Consider the following 14,787-nt stretch of genomic DNA (forward strand, 5'->3'; position numbering starts at 1 on the left):
CAATTGTTCACTTAGCAATATTTATTCTGATAGTTGAATACAAATTCATTGTCATCTCAGAGTCTTTTCATTCTGCTCACGCGGGGATTGTTTTGTGTGGTTTCAACGGTCTTAAAATCAAACTAATGGAGACAACAGCTGTTTTGCCGAGTCTGTTATTTTTCAATTTGTCGCAATTTCAAAGACTGCACGGTCCAAGACACCGTAAACTTCTTACCGAACATGGGAGCCATCCCGTCAAGCGCCATCCATCAATGCTCACACAACTTGACTTTCAATTTGAATAAGACATCGGCTGTCCGCGTGTCTTCACGCTTCCGTGCCCCCATTACGTGCAATTATCTGAAATCGCGTTATTACGAAAATTGACAAAAAGCAATTTCTGGCGTTGTGCGAACGTTGCGCACACGAGAACAGGAACAATGGCGATAGCTTGTGCTCATTGTTCGTTTTGTAATTTATCAAATTAAAGGAAGAGCTCATATTTGTGATGTGTATTTCACGCTACAGAGCATAGTTTGAAACCATAAATTGGTTTCCAGAGTTTTAACTCCTGTTTGTCCGCCGTAAGAATTGCAAGTCATTCTAAAGAATTTAGATTTGGTTTTAAACCAAAATTTTGTTCGGTAACGTGAATTTTCGTTACCTGTAGCTGTGCAGTGGTTCAATCACGGTAAGGTAGAGTAAGCGTGCTTCTATTATGAAACTTTTGTTCAGCATTCATTATTTTTTCTAGTGCGATGTATAGAAACAAAGAAATTAAACATCCCTTTTACTCAGCTATGTGAATTGCACTTTCTCGGCAACAAACTGTGCGCTTTTTATGCGGGACCTGTCTGTCTGTGGATATGCGTTCGACATAATAAGTATTGCTTTTTCTTACTTGTCGGTAATTGCCAGCGTACCTCACGAAAAAGACAAAAACATTATTGAAAGAAGTCCGTCCCTTCGGCGAAACCGAGCACCGGCGGGTAAAATATTTACCCTTTGTCCACTTTGAGATTGGCCCGTATTTGTTTTGACTTTCACTCGTGAGCACATTTCAATCACGGACAAACACACTGGCTTCGGGGACAGAATGGAAGGCTGTTGACAGTGGTTTGCTTTGGCCGTTACCACGCAACTCCGGTCTTTTTTGTACCCTCTCTCAGCCCACTGTATCCATCCCGTCCTTTGTGTCCGGTATTGAAATCTACATGTGAAAGGAACACTTCATGGCCTATGTAAGAAATTGACAATACCCTTAATGCGTGATGTACCTTTCACGCGTTTTATCTGCTATGGCTTTCGAAATTTTTTTCGTGCCTAGGCATGCCCACCGCACGCCATGATGCCCAGCTAAGGCCATTCAATTAGATAATTGCTTGGAAAAATACACCTGTCCATTGGCACAAACTCTTCGCATTTTTTGTATCTCTCCTTCATGGTAAGGTGGGTGGGTGGTGTTCGGTTCCAGAGTTGACCTCTCTGAGCACACTATCAGAGTCGCTTTCAACGTATCTTTGGGTATGCAGGTCCCTTCACAAATCTTTATTTGCATATAACAATTGCCAACCAAAAACCGTCCTTTCAAACAAAGGCGGCGCGATATAAAATAGTGAACAGTCGCGAAACTGAGAAGTAAGGAGCTGAAACTTGAGAAACACGGGTGCAGCAGGTGCCAAGCCTACAGACTCAGTGAAAACGTATGTGATTAGCCACAGCGTACCTGTCCGTCCACATTGCTTTTGTCATATACTGAAAGGTTGGAAGGTCAGACTTGCCAACAATTGGTCTATTTAGAGCGTGCCCTTGTTGCTTTCTGTCGCAAACCCGCCTCGCAATGGTGTATCGTGATTTCACTACGCATTCCGACTCTCGGCAGAACATCGTGCCGGTGTAACGAAATGCTGGTAGTGACATTTTATCCAGACGCCAAGTCACGCGAACGAATACTCGCTTTGCTGCTCGAAACACAAACCGGATAAGTGCTCATGCATTAAAGGTACAGATCCCGAAAAATCACGACCTCGTTTAATCATAAAGTGAGGATATGAGGCAAAAAAACCCGAAACATGCCCCGAGGAATGAGACATTAATCTGTTTGTAACAATCACCAATGGAACGAAAAATACAGGTTAACAAGTATCATGATATGCATGACCGCGGCAACACAAGAACAGCCAAGCACAGTCACGGATGTGATCAATCATATGTAGAGATATATTGTGGGTCATTTAAAACTATGAGATCACGAGGAAATCTTTTGTATGTTATTTATTTCCTCTTCACAAAAAACCGTGCTCATGTCTGGTATGACGTGCACTTTCGATCGACAACAAGGCCAAATTAATATTTCACCACCATGTCAACATCAAAAAACAACAAACGACCAGTTATGAGGAAACAGTTAAGGCTGCAAATGTCTTCTGTCCTCCCCCTCCCCAAATAACGTGCAATTTACGCTTAAGATCGTTACATTTGAGTGCTGGGAGCTGATAAAAAGCAACTTCTCCTTTTTGACAACGTCCGTGTTGGGTTAGGACGAGTATGTGCAAGTTGACCGGGTGACGCATGTGAATTGTGGGCTGTAGTCAACTTGACTGTGACGTAACTGTTTATATTGAATCATGTACGTGGACACGTAAAAACCACGCGCTAAAAAGAAACACGTTGGTTTCGTAGGAAATAGACAGTTTCTTCATTTCGACCTTGGTTCAGAAATACCCTCAGACCTATCTACTCATTTCAGTTTATTAATTTAAAAGCAAAACTTGACAGACTGGTTCATATGTATGATAATTTGAGGGCAAACGTTTGTCCAGAGACACGAAGGCGTCCCGTGTGTACATGGTATGCATAAATAAAATATGTGAGTGTACCCAAAGTCGGCCTTACCTTGTTTGGCAAGCTCTTCTACGATGGACTCTACCCTCTGTTTCTTCTTCTTTACGAGGAAAGCTCGCGGCATGGCTGGGGATCAACAGGTGGTCCCGATTACGTATGCTGTATTCACGTACCACTGGTCCGGCTTTACCGCGACTGTCGTCGGTTTAGACGGCGGCGTGATGACAGGCCTGAAGCCACTCACTCCCAGCGGGCCGGCACTAAAGTCTGGAGAGCAGAAAGCAACATAGGCTATAAGACACAATGTACTATTAGCACATGATGTAACAAGTACTGCGACTTCTCTTTTACGATCTTGTGGCGCAGAGAAGTCCACCTTTGCTGAGACCAGACTGCGCCGCGAAATTGGACATTTACACGCGGAAAAAACGAAACACTTCCCGGTACTTTCCTCTGTGTCTCCCTCGGCGTGTCAATTCTTTCTCTCTCACTGTCCGCGGCCTATTTCCCTCGCGCATAAAATTACCATATGTCTTATTGTGCGTAAAACAACGACCGAAAACCTGTCAAGGAATGCGCATTTGTTATGCAGAATAAGTAGGCGAAAATAACACAGGGAACGGCTGCTCGCGCTAAGTCCATCTCCCGCGCGAGCTGGCGAAAGAATTACTTTCGGGAAATGGGTAATAAATTTACAAAGAAAATCACATCTTTTGCGCAGCTCACCTGCTAACCCCTCCGAAGCTTTCTGACCGTTCGTTCAGTGAACTTATTTTTCATCCCAAATCTAACCAAGGCCTGCAACGAGAATGTCTCCTTCTATCGTGTGCTGTCTTCTCTCAGCTCCCATTCAGCCCAACATGCACACGTTACGTATCCCTACTATTATACTTCTTTTTCATTCCTTTCAAAAAATACCGATCGAATTAGCCAAATGTTTGGAAAAGGTCATTCCAATTGACCTAGGGGGAGGAGGATGCGGCGCCATTTTCGGAGGGACGAGATTTTCCATCAGACTGTTACTCATCTTCAATTGACAAAATTTGATATGTCAAATGTGAAGAGATCTACACGGCACTTAGTGCCGGGAAATGTCAAAGCATTGGGGTTATCTAGGGATTTTACAAAATATCTGTGCTGATGTCATTCGGAATCAATCAAGGAATACGGCTTATGATGAACACGGGGGAAAGTTAGCCACATACGTTAATGATCCCGTACTACTAAAAGCATCCATTGGCCCTTACAACCACCATCAAGTGCCAAGGGGTCATTCGCAATCGAGGGAGGGTCTTACCAAACTGAAGTCATATAAGGCAAAAGAATCTGTGAACACTAGATATTACTCGTCTAAAATCTTATGTCAATTGAAATATCAAATAAATGACTGAAAAAGTATACAATGTATATATATATATATATATATATATATATATATATATATATATATATATATATATATATATCACCATTTTGCATATGAAAGATGTCTGAGTAAATATTTTACTTTTATCATACTCTTTTTAAGTACCTACGCCTTTATCGTCTTTGTTCTCGTTCGTCGTTCACGCATAAAGCAAAGATGTTACGGGAATTGGAGATTCAAAAAGCCTGTTGACATGCTGGCGTCCGTCCAAAGCAGGGACGATTGGTAACCGTCTTCGAGAAAGTGCTGCTTTTTATGCAAGCAATTGATTATACAAGTGATCCCAGCTGAAGATGCTGCCCACTGGCTTTTTCACAGCTGAGCGACTTTGTTTCAAGTTGAGACGATTATCAGACGCCAAGTAACCAGAATTTCGCCAGAACATACCCCCTCTCCAATATTCGAGTCTTATAATCAGATTTCTTTTGCTTGTTTGTTGTACTGTTCCCGAATAATCATGGCCTGACTTTCCTACTCACAATAAGGAATCTCGATGCGATCAAAGAATATCATATTGAAGATCCCAAAAATATCAAATAGTTACTTTAATACTTCTCAAAGTCTTAGCATGTCCCTCAATTTACAGGGCCACCCCTCTCTGCGATTCAAGAAGTTCAAGTTTCATTATGTTGATTTCCATCACCTATACATTGAATGACTTATGTACGTGCGATGAACATTTTGTCAATTTCTAGAAGCACATAGATTCCGCGAAACAAAGCTACCGGCCTAATAGGATTGGCAGGAAAGCGCTAAGTATGAATGGTCGTCTTTGTTGGCGATTTTCTCCCTCTCTATTTTTTCTCTCTTCTTTCACTTTCCCTAAGTATTGCAAAAAAGAGCTTGTGGATGCAGACACAAAAGGCTCGCCGGAGTTTATCCGTTTTAGACGGAAAGCCAAGGGACCAACTTTACTTCCAGTTCCGACTTTACATCGCTCTCAGGTCATTGGTGGGCGATCTGTGGAGTCACACCAAACGGGGTCGACACAGAGTTCAGCGAAGAGATAGGGAGAGGACGGCACCCTTGCAAATTAAGCGAATCTCCGTTATCTATTCACTAGTTATCAGTTTCCGTACTTCAGTTTCATTCATTTTGTGCCTTCACGTCGTTTTTACCGTTCAGTCATCCGCGCCAACTCGATTGATTCCTTGCCCGTGGACATAGCTTGAAAGGAGTATATTATATTAGATCTTGGAATAGACAAAACCCGTCCGCCCATATTGTGTAGGTGTTGTGTTCGACTGTCAAGTCCATTTCACGTGTCCGTTTCACGATACTCTGACCAGTGTACCGCTTTGTCACTCAAATTACCGGACGTTCGTCGCCTTGGGTCAAGATTAGTTCCCCATCAACTCTTTCTGACCAATTTAAAAAAACTCTTTTTCAAGACTTGTTGAGTAGAGCCACGACATTTTTTCGTCTCCCGTTAAATTATCTGCAATATTTATTTTTTGCCTTTTTTGTTTTGAAAACCAGCTTTCAATTTCATCCGAAGACCGTCACATCGATCCATAAAGCAATTTGCGTCAAGTCAAAACATTCCGGTTGTAGTATAATGACCAGCATTGAATTCCAAGTATATGATGTAGAAAGTGACAAGTGAAATACATATGAGGCGAGAGATAATTTAATTTGGTATTTTTAATGCTTAGATCTAGACAATATTAATCGAAGAAAGAGAAACCGACTGGAAATTGAGTAATCTTAGAAAATACGTGAGTGGAATTAAAATTGTAGAGGTCAGTCCAATAAGAACGCTTTTGCTTTTAATGCAATGAAAAAAAATGAGTGATGTCTTCCAGTGGTACGTGCATACGTCAGACAGAGACAGCGGTAGGATCACCCTGCCAACGATGTACATTGTTTCGATTTGTGCTATAGCGATGGGCAGTTGGCCAAAATCAATAAAACAAAAAAACACAGCGCAGCTCGCTTTCAATCTGGTGTACAATACAGAATTTGAGTCCACCCAGCCACTGTCTTCCTCTTCTCGTGTGAATTGCCCCGGCCATACATATGCAAACGAGAATCGATCGGTGCCAGTACAAGAAACAAGTCATCTCATTAAGTGCAGTCCCTATGAAAGAACGCCAATGTTGATTGTGTAATAATCCTAGGACGAGATGCATTGTGACCAAAACCCCGATGTCGTGTACATGCCGGTCAAAATCAATTGAGATTTGCCCCCGACAATCCATGTTCCTTTATATATTTTATTGTGCCATCTAGGGGACTAAATTTTTCGATGATTCCCTTCATTTTATCTTTTGCTGATAAAACAAGTAGACCGATCCGCTTTTAACAACAAGACAACACAACAACAACAGCAGATGTTTCAAGCATTCCGACGCGCTTACTAAGAGGCACAGCGCCGCTTCCACCTGCGCCTTTGCGGTTTCCCGTCTCTTCACCGGGGAATTTTTCACATTTTGTCTATTTCAGTAAAATCGACATGGCATTGTCCTTCGTCAATAAAATTTGTGGTTCACAACCTCGGTCAATAAACTCTCGAACAATTACCTTTGCTGCGTGGTGCAAGCAGAATACCCGTCCTGTAAGTCTATTTTCTGTATAGTTTCGTTTTGGCGCCGATGACCTTATATGGTATCAACAAAGGGGAGATTTGCAATTATATATAATCACCGAAACTTTTGCGCGCGGTACATGTATTTTTGTCTTTTACATTCTATCTCCCATCTTTCCAACGTGGAATTCAGGGGAGACTGTGAAGTATGCCGTCTTTGAAGAGATAGTTAAAGTCGGTGTCTTGGCACATTCGGTACATTCACCACATTCCGGCGAACAATATACATTGTGGAGACAACACTGGCAGGGCAGATTCGCCGAAAGGTAAAATTTATGTTCATAACCAAGGCTGACAACGCCTGATTCATCGGCTGACCGACAGTGGCATCTATATCACAATATGAACACCATAAAGTCGGTCCTCCAAAAGACACATTTTATAGCCCCCAAAGTAGCCATCTTCAATACCCATCGTAAATATCAAAAGGAGAGATTTGGGGATCAAAATTGGCCGTATTCTACCGATGAATGTCCGGACTTTTGGCACCGTTTTCCAAATCGATGGCAGTATTATCACGATTTTATATAGCGCCGTTGCTGCTATATGCTTGGACATTAAAACACTCTTATACAGGTGGCCGAACTATGTCCAAAGGAGTGACCGTGGTCCAAATAGACTAAAGAAGGACAGCACAAAAAAGACAAGAATGTTTGAAAAGGGGGTGATTAAAGATTTATCTAGATTTCTGACAGCATGTGTCTGAAGACCCGTGATATGATGTACTTGGCGACAGCAGATATGAAAGAGGAAATAAACGAAGAGAATTCTTAGAAGAAGAAAAAGTCGAAATTGTATCCACTTAACTCAAATTTCGCAGCCAAAGAGCGGTACAAATAATCTCTCACTTCAACGATGACACTGAGTACGTTTATTCAAAATGACCAAAACAAGAGAAAAAAAGTCGGAGGGGGGGGGGGTGAAAATTAGGCGGGAAACTGCCAGCGCGCGCAGAGATTTCGAAGCACAGTGTCTGAAATGACATGACGCTTACGATGGTGGGTTTGTGAGCCGCTTCACACCTAAACATACTCTCTCTTTGTGGGAGAGCAGTTGAAGAAGGGACAATACTTAATGGGGTGTGGAAGCAAGCGTTCACTCCTCGTTGCGAAAGTGTAAGTAAATTGACGGCGAAAGAGCGAACTACTCTATCAGAAGCTTGTCTGTTATCGAGCCACTTAACCCTTTGAGCGCCAAAGTCTATTTTTGTCCCCTTTATAAAATAAACCCCGGTTGATTTTTCTCAGATATTTGCTAAAATTTTGAGAGAAAACTGAAGGAAATGAAATGTGATGTTCACTTGGTTTAATATTATTAAAAAATTATAGAAAAATTCATAAAATTGGGAAAATTTTGCACTAACATTTGGCCAGAGAAAATTACAGTGCTCAGAGGGTTAATTCACTGCACAGTGATCAGCTAAGAGTCAAAAATAAGTAAATAGAAAAATAAACTAAATATTTGAATAAAATCATGAGTATCAGCCTATTACAGCGCAGGTTATTTTGTTTACAAATTTGAAATATTATTTATTTTTAATCTTTAACGGGTTTCTAAGTAAGCCTGATCACAGCAAATAAACAAATCTGTGTTCAGAAGGTTAGATACATGATAGGCAACAGCGCTACGGCATCTTCATCAATCTATCAAACCAAATCTAAAATATATAGATCTTTTATTTATGAAAACAATGGCATCACATACATCGGCCACTTTCAAGCTTTCAAAGACATTTCGTTTATTTTTATACTGTATGATAGATAATCAATGATAATTCACACAAGGCTATAGGTGCGCCCTTTGCGTCATTCTTTTCATCTAATACTAGTATGATACCAAAATTTTCAAAAGGGACTGGCGGTAACTGTACGATTTTTTTTTCTCAAAAATATTTCACTATAGCAATCGCAGCGATCGGCGAAGCTGAGGGCGAATCTTGAGTACTGTTTGGCAAATTGCTTTATTTAACGCTTATGATGAGGCGCGTAAGGCATAAGTGCTGACACGAAGCCAGCACATGACCCGATCCCTTCGAACGGCTAAACTTTAGTCCTTTTCAATTCCTTTGTTTGTATTCATACCTGTTTTGTCTACAAGACATTCCTAATTAACTATACACGGTGGAATGATAGAACTATCGGACGCGCACTTGACCCGTTCTATATTTAGTCGAGTACTGAACAACCGAAAGCTCGACTTGCCTCCCTATAAACGACTTGCTACTCTGTGCACGCGTCGCCTTGTGAAATACACGAGTGAGTGATCGCTGAAGAGCTAACTGTATACCAGTTCAGGGGACACTGCTCTGTATTATTGTTAAAAGAAATGGCCAAAGACTCGTTATAAAGAAACACGCACACTCAAAGCTACCCAATTTGTCTCTTTCTTGCCAATGAATGTGTATTTTAATTATTGTGAAACGGTATCGGGGCACACTCACGAGGGAAGTGAATTTAATACGACCACCTACTTGAAATCGTTCTCCTTTTCTCTCTGTTAAGGTTGTCAATCTTGGTGCGGACGGACGAGGGAGCAACTACAGTTTCTCGCTTTCCGAATACCGTTGTCACTCGATGATGTCCGCTCTCTGGGTTTCCGTGTCGCTCCGACTTGCCGAAGACTTTCAGACCTCTGCACAAAAACGAGGAGATGCAAGTCACGTCTATATGTGCCGCTGGACGTGGAAAGGTGTGAATGAACTGGACGAGGTGGCTCCCGTCTTTAGCGCCGCATCAATAAGAGCTGGGGAGAATTACGCGTATGAGTCAGGCCCTCTTGGCTGACCAATGACCGGCGTCCGATGTGAACGTCCAGCTGTCCGCAGGGCCATTGGGACAGACAGCAACTTTTGTAGTACTGCATCAGTAATTAAGCCTTACATTTTATTGTGTGCCCTTTGTTTCGGGATAGTACAATTTCAATGGGCTAAAATAAACGTTCCCTTGTCATAATTGGTGATCCAAACAGAATGGACCGCGATGCATTGATTGTCATGGGCGTGGATATGTAGACTGCGAAAAATATAAAAAGACATTATTATCTAAAAAGGGGGAAGAGGGGACCCATGTCATGTCAAATGGATGGCTGTTATTACGTACACACATATTTAATTTCAGCCCATACGAAAAGGTATTCTCAATCTGTCTCCATGTCCGTTTATTGTGTAAGAAATGATGCAATTCTGAGTCCAGTATATTCGACTTGTTTGTCCTAAACTTTGAAATGCGACCGTCAATTGACATTTGATCATGCCACGGTCGCTATGCTTGTATCTGCCCATGGTGCAGGGCCTGCGCAACGTAATGGTGGCTTTACTATGTGAGCATAAAAGAAACTTAAAACAAAACAGAAAAAACAAAGAATAATAAACTTTGAAACCCCTCAAAAACAGTTAGTGATACCGAGTAATAGTGCATTTGACACAATCGTCTGCTATTGTTTGTATAATTGATGTTTTCTGTCTGCGAATGGTCTTGAAATTTGGGCCATTCGCGCGCAAATTTTCACAAGCACCATCCTCTTAGAGGCGATGGGGAGGGGGTTGGCCAACCTTTACCCCTATAAGTACATTCCTCTTGAGACCCTCACAGGATTTCCGCTGGCCACATTGAAGCGTAACCAACAATGGAAGGACTTTGGGAAGTGATTCAAGCAGACGGGTGAACCAAGGAGGCGGGCGAAAAAGGATAAAGCCGCGGCTCTTGACGATTACATAACAACACATCAGAAATGGCATCTTCGCAGGTGTGACTCTGAAAGAGGCGCGCCATTGTTCAGGTCGTCTCAACCGTTCACCAGATCAGTTTGAAATCAAATGGAGCAAGCAACCGGAGCAAAGCGCTTCGACGGCGTGAAATCAACAAATGATAACCAACAATATATCACTCTGGCCAGTATAAAAGACTCGGCACAAGCACTCTGGAGTGTTATTTCTTTCCTGAAAACATATGCTGTTTGTATATACACATTTATTAATCTCCCGTTGCAATGCGTTAACAAGAGACTTGCCCAGCCAACAGCAATTTTTGAAAGGCTAAATCGCGAACGCACTTATTTTCGCAAGCAATTACTCTCGAATTTTGCAAGGGCCCTCTTTTTCCACAGCAGTACCGTCGTCTGAGTTGAAAAATGAAGATTACTAATGACATACATAATGACATATAATTACGCCATACATGTAATATTAATAACAATAATTACACATATTTACATGAGTGTCTCCGTATATATATATATATATATATATATATATATATATATATATATATATATATATATATATATATATGTATATTTAGATAATTATGTAATGATACATGTGAAAAATACGAAGTGAAACTAAAAGGAGAAACTTTTCTTTAATGGCAACAAAAAGCAGTATGACGGTGATAAAACTCTAACCACTTCCTCTGCCTACACTGATCATGATCGAAGTACATTATACCTTGAATGATATTTGACTTCACACTTTGATCGTTTTCGGTGAAATCGAGACTACGAGGAAAGCAAAATTGACAGAAAAAGGCTACGGACCGTCTAGGGAACAAACATCTCGTCGGTTATATCGGTTTTGAGAGCATTGTCCAAACTATCAATCGCACTAAGCCTGTAGCTAATTCTGTCATTTTTGTATAAATTTGAAATCATCATGACACACATATGCTGTCAATCAATTTTTTTTTCAAATAATTGCGAGAAAAAAATATCTTGAAACGACCATGCAGAGTGACTCAATCCATGATTACGTTAACATGTCCGTTTTATCATTTATCAAATCTTCTTACTGCCAGACAAATGTATTATTTTAAGAAATTGTAGGTTGAGATTGGAAATTAGCTCAACAAGAACTTCTTGTATGCCAGATGCATTCCCTGTACGAGACAGTGTTGTATCGTAGTAACGGCCCTTGCATGTGTGCATGAGAGTATGTGTGTGTTGTACGTGTGTTTTATGTATGTATGTATGTATGTATGTATGTATGTATGTATGTATGTATGTATGTATGTATGTATGTATGTATGTATGTATGTATGTATGTATGTATGTATGTATGTATGTATGTATGTATGTATGTATGTATGTATGTATGTATGTATGTATGTATGTATGTATGTATGTATGTATGTATGTATGTATGTATGTATGTATGTATGTATGTATGTATGCATGCATGCATGCATGCATGTATGTATGTACGTACGTACATACGTATGTATGTATGTAATATGTATATAGATGGAAGGATAGATGGATAGATATATGGATGAATAGATAGACAGCCACATACATACATACATGCATTCCTACCATACTTACCTCCCTAAATACATACATATATATACATACAAACATTAAACATACATTTATTTTTTCGATGTGAAAATACAACGCAAAAATTCTGACAAATTCATCTGTTTATCTGTTCATCATATCAGCAGTCAACATTTCCGTTTCTAAACTGACATAAATAAGTTATGTTGGATACGGAAACACTTTCGCGTGTGAGTCAAGCGACAAGCGTTTTCGAAATACCTCTTCTTTTTGTGTACATATCGTTATTACACCTTTGGACGCCTTGCTGTAACGCGACGGACATCCTTTATTAGACTGTGACCATGGAGTGAAAAGTATCGATGTGTCCGTTTTATTACCAGGAAGGAAATTAACGAACAACATTCATGGCGATTACACATTGGAAATGAACATGACAAGGACAGGTGCTCGATGCCAAAAAACCCAGCCCAAATAACGACCGTATAGTAAAGTGTGTAATCGTTGGTCTATGCTACGCCAAAGCAGGCGTTCTCGATTATAAATGCTGTATCATGAATATAGACTTGATATATAAAATATTATACCTGTCAACTGTTATGTGAATAATTGTTACCTTGGGTTAAATCAAGCTTTAGTCAATTCTAACAAAACGCTTTTCTTGTTGATGTTAACGAAATATCCGTTAAGCCGTGACATTTCTTTTTTAAAGTTTGTCTGACAAATGCATTTTGCTCTTGGTTCTATATCTCTCTAATTTGTCTTCAGACACAAAGCATTTTAATCCGTTGAAACAGGGAGCATCAGATACCTCAAATACATTAATTAGCATTTCAATACCGAGTAGTTTTTGTTTCGGGGGATAAATAAAACAGTAAATTCGACGGGAAACGCTATTAATGAGCGATGGAATAATTATATAAATTTATGAACACAGTCGAGACTGTTACAAGTCGAAAAAAAGATGAAAAAATATTCAATTTCCTGTATTATCAGCATTTTAATGTGACATCTAAAATTATTTCTCCGTATAAACGATTAAACCTGAAAGTAATCTCTATCGAATTTGCATGTCAATTTTTTGTAAAAACGGTCTCCACGATTCGAAATGATCATTTTTTCATAAGGGATACACAACACATTCGGAAGCCGTCGGTGTATTGCAGGTGGCTGGCGGCGTTGTTTGTGGAGATAACTGGGCAAGTTAGCGGGAGACAGTTCTCTCTCGACTCCGGGCAAACAACCTTAGTCCCCGTATGGGAGTAAACAAACCGCTTTCATGATTATATTGTCCGCCGGTAAACACTTCTCGTATGTCCAAATCTTCTGCAGCATGTGCATGACGCAGCTAAAGCTAATGAGAAACTTTTCTGAATCAACAACAGAAAAGTAAGGACTGACACATCGGCCGAAGCCGAACAGAGCGTGCATCAGCGCAAATGGCAGAATAACGCTATTAATTTGATATTTTCGAAAAAAAAAATAGGCGGTTTACTCACAGGACAATAATAGCCGCAAGTAGAAATGTGCTTTAATTTACGTGTTGACATAGAGCAGATTTCGTTAGTGGTTTCTGCCTTGAGGGCAGCGAGAACTGCAATTAATACAATATTTGTAATAGGACAGCCTTATGTACATTTCGCTATTAAAAACAAAACCAATTGGTTTCTCCCATACAAAATATATAACTAACCAAATAGAAGCTGCATAATAGAAAATATGGACAATCACGGGAACCCTTTGAATCAAGAGGGAGAGAGAGATTGTGGCAACTCTGCACTTTACACAGGAAACGGTCACTGAATTCAAAGAATGACCCATCGGACAAGATAATTGTACCCAAATGTATCATTTCTGTCGGTGTACATCAGAAGAAACCGACAAAAGACACAAGAAAAGCAAAATCTCCATTGCTGAGGACGATTTGCCGCCCGGTCTCCGACTCGATGGCCAGTTAGCTAGTCGGCCACGTATACAGAGAACCGCATAGTATACATAATAGCCATCGATCGGTGAGTGTCTCGGTGGAGTGGTCAATTTCGCGTTACGTAACAGCGCGCTTAAACGAAATATACAATTTTCATATCTAAAGCTCCCCACCTATAGAATGGTGTATACGACATCTGGTACACGGATAATAAAATTGTTTTTATTGCGTTCTTTTTACATCACAAAGAAACGTTCATTTCGGTAATGAATTGCCTTTACGGCGGTGTCAAAGAGAGGTTGGCCGGAGGGGACGACTCCTGGACAGAACTTGTTACACTATTCCCCGTTGTGCATGCAAATGAAAGAGCTGTGATGTTTGATATTCGCTGTGTATTTGATTTACATCGTGTTTTTGGTATTGTCCGATATACAGAGCAAACACGAGACGAGAATTTGACCGACAGACCGCACGAGTGCCAACGTTTCGATGACAATGGGACAAGGTTAACCATTGGGCGGCGATATTATTAGATATTTTGTATACTAGCATAATAACGGAAATTAGAAAATTACAGCCTAAAGCTGCCTATTTAAATAATCTCTGTATGCATGCATGTATGTATGTATGTATGTATGTATGTATGTATGTATGTATGTATGTATGTATGTATGTATGTATGTATGTATGTATGTATGTATGTATGTATGTATGTATGTATGTATGTATGTATGTATGTATGTATGTATG

The 14,787-nt window shown here is 40.3% G+C and overlaps 1 protein-coding gene across 4 annotated transcripts in view; it reads right to left on the reverse strand.

The window, feature by feature from the left end:
- The window catches only part of LOC139115153 (uncharacterized), a 146,376-nt gene extending 136,878 nt beyond the window's left edge, over positions 1–9,498 (reverse strand). For 3 of the 4 annotated variants that reach the window (XM_070677067.1, XM_070677066.1, XM_070677064.1), the window contains exons 1-2: positions 9,310–9,498; positions 2,878–3,093 (exon numbers count right to left, since the gene is read on the reverse strand). In XM_070677067.1, the coding sequence (XP_070533168.1) occupies positions 2,878–2,950 (73 nt within the window). In that variant the 5' untranslated portion in view covers positions 2,951–3,093; positions 9,310–9,498. Of the gene's footprint in view, positions 1–2,877; positions 3,094–3,552; positions 3,731–9,309 lie in introns of all 4 variants that reach the window. The other variant, XM_070677065.1, reaches the window with a different exon arrangement.
- Between the last annotated feature and the right edge of the window lie 5,289 nt (positions 9,499–14,787).

Source organism: Ptychodera flava, chromosome 17 (assembly GCF_041260155.1).
Source record: "Ptychodera flava strain L36383 chromosome 17, AS_Pfla_20210202, whole genome shotgun sequence".
Classification (NCBI taxonomy): domain Eukaryota; kingdom Metazoa; phylum Hemichordata; class Enteropneusta; family Ptychoderidae; genus Ptychodera; species Ptychodera flava.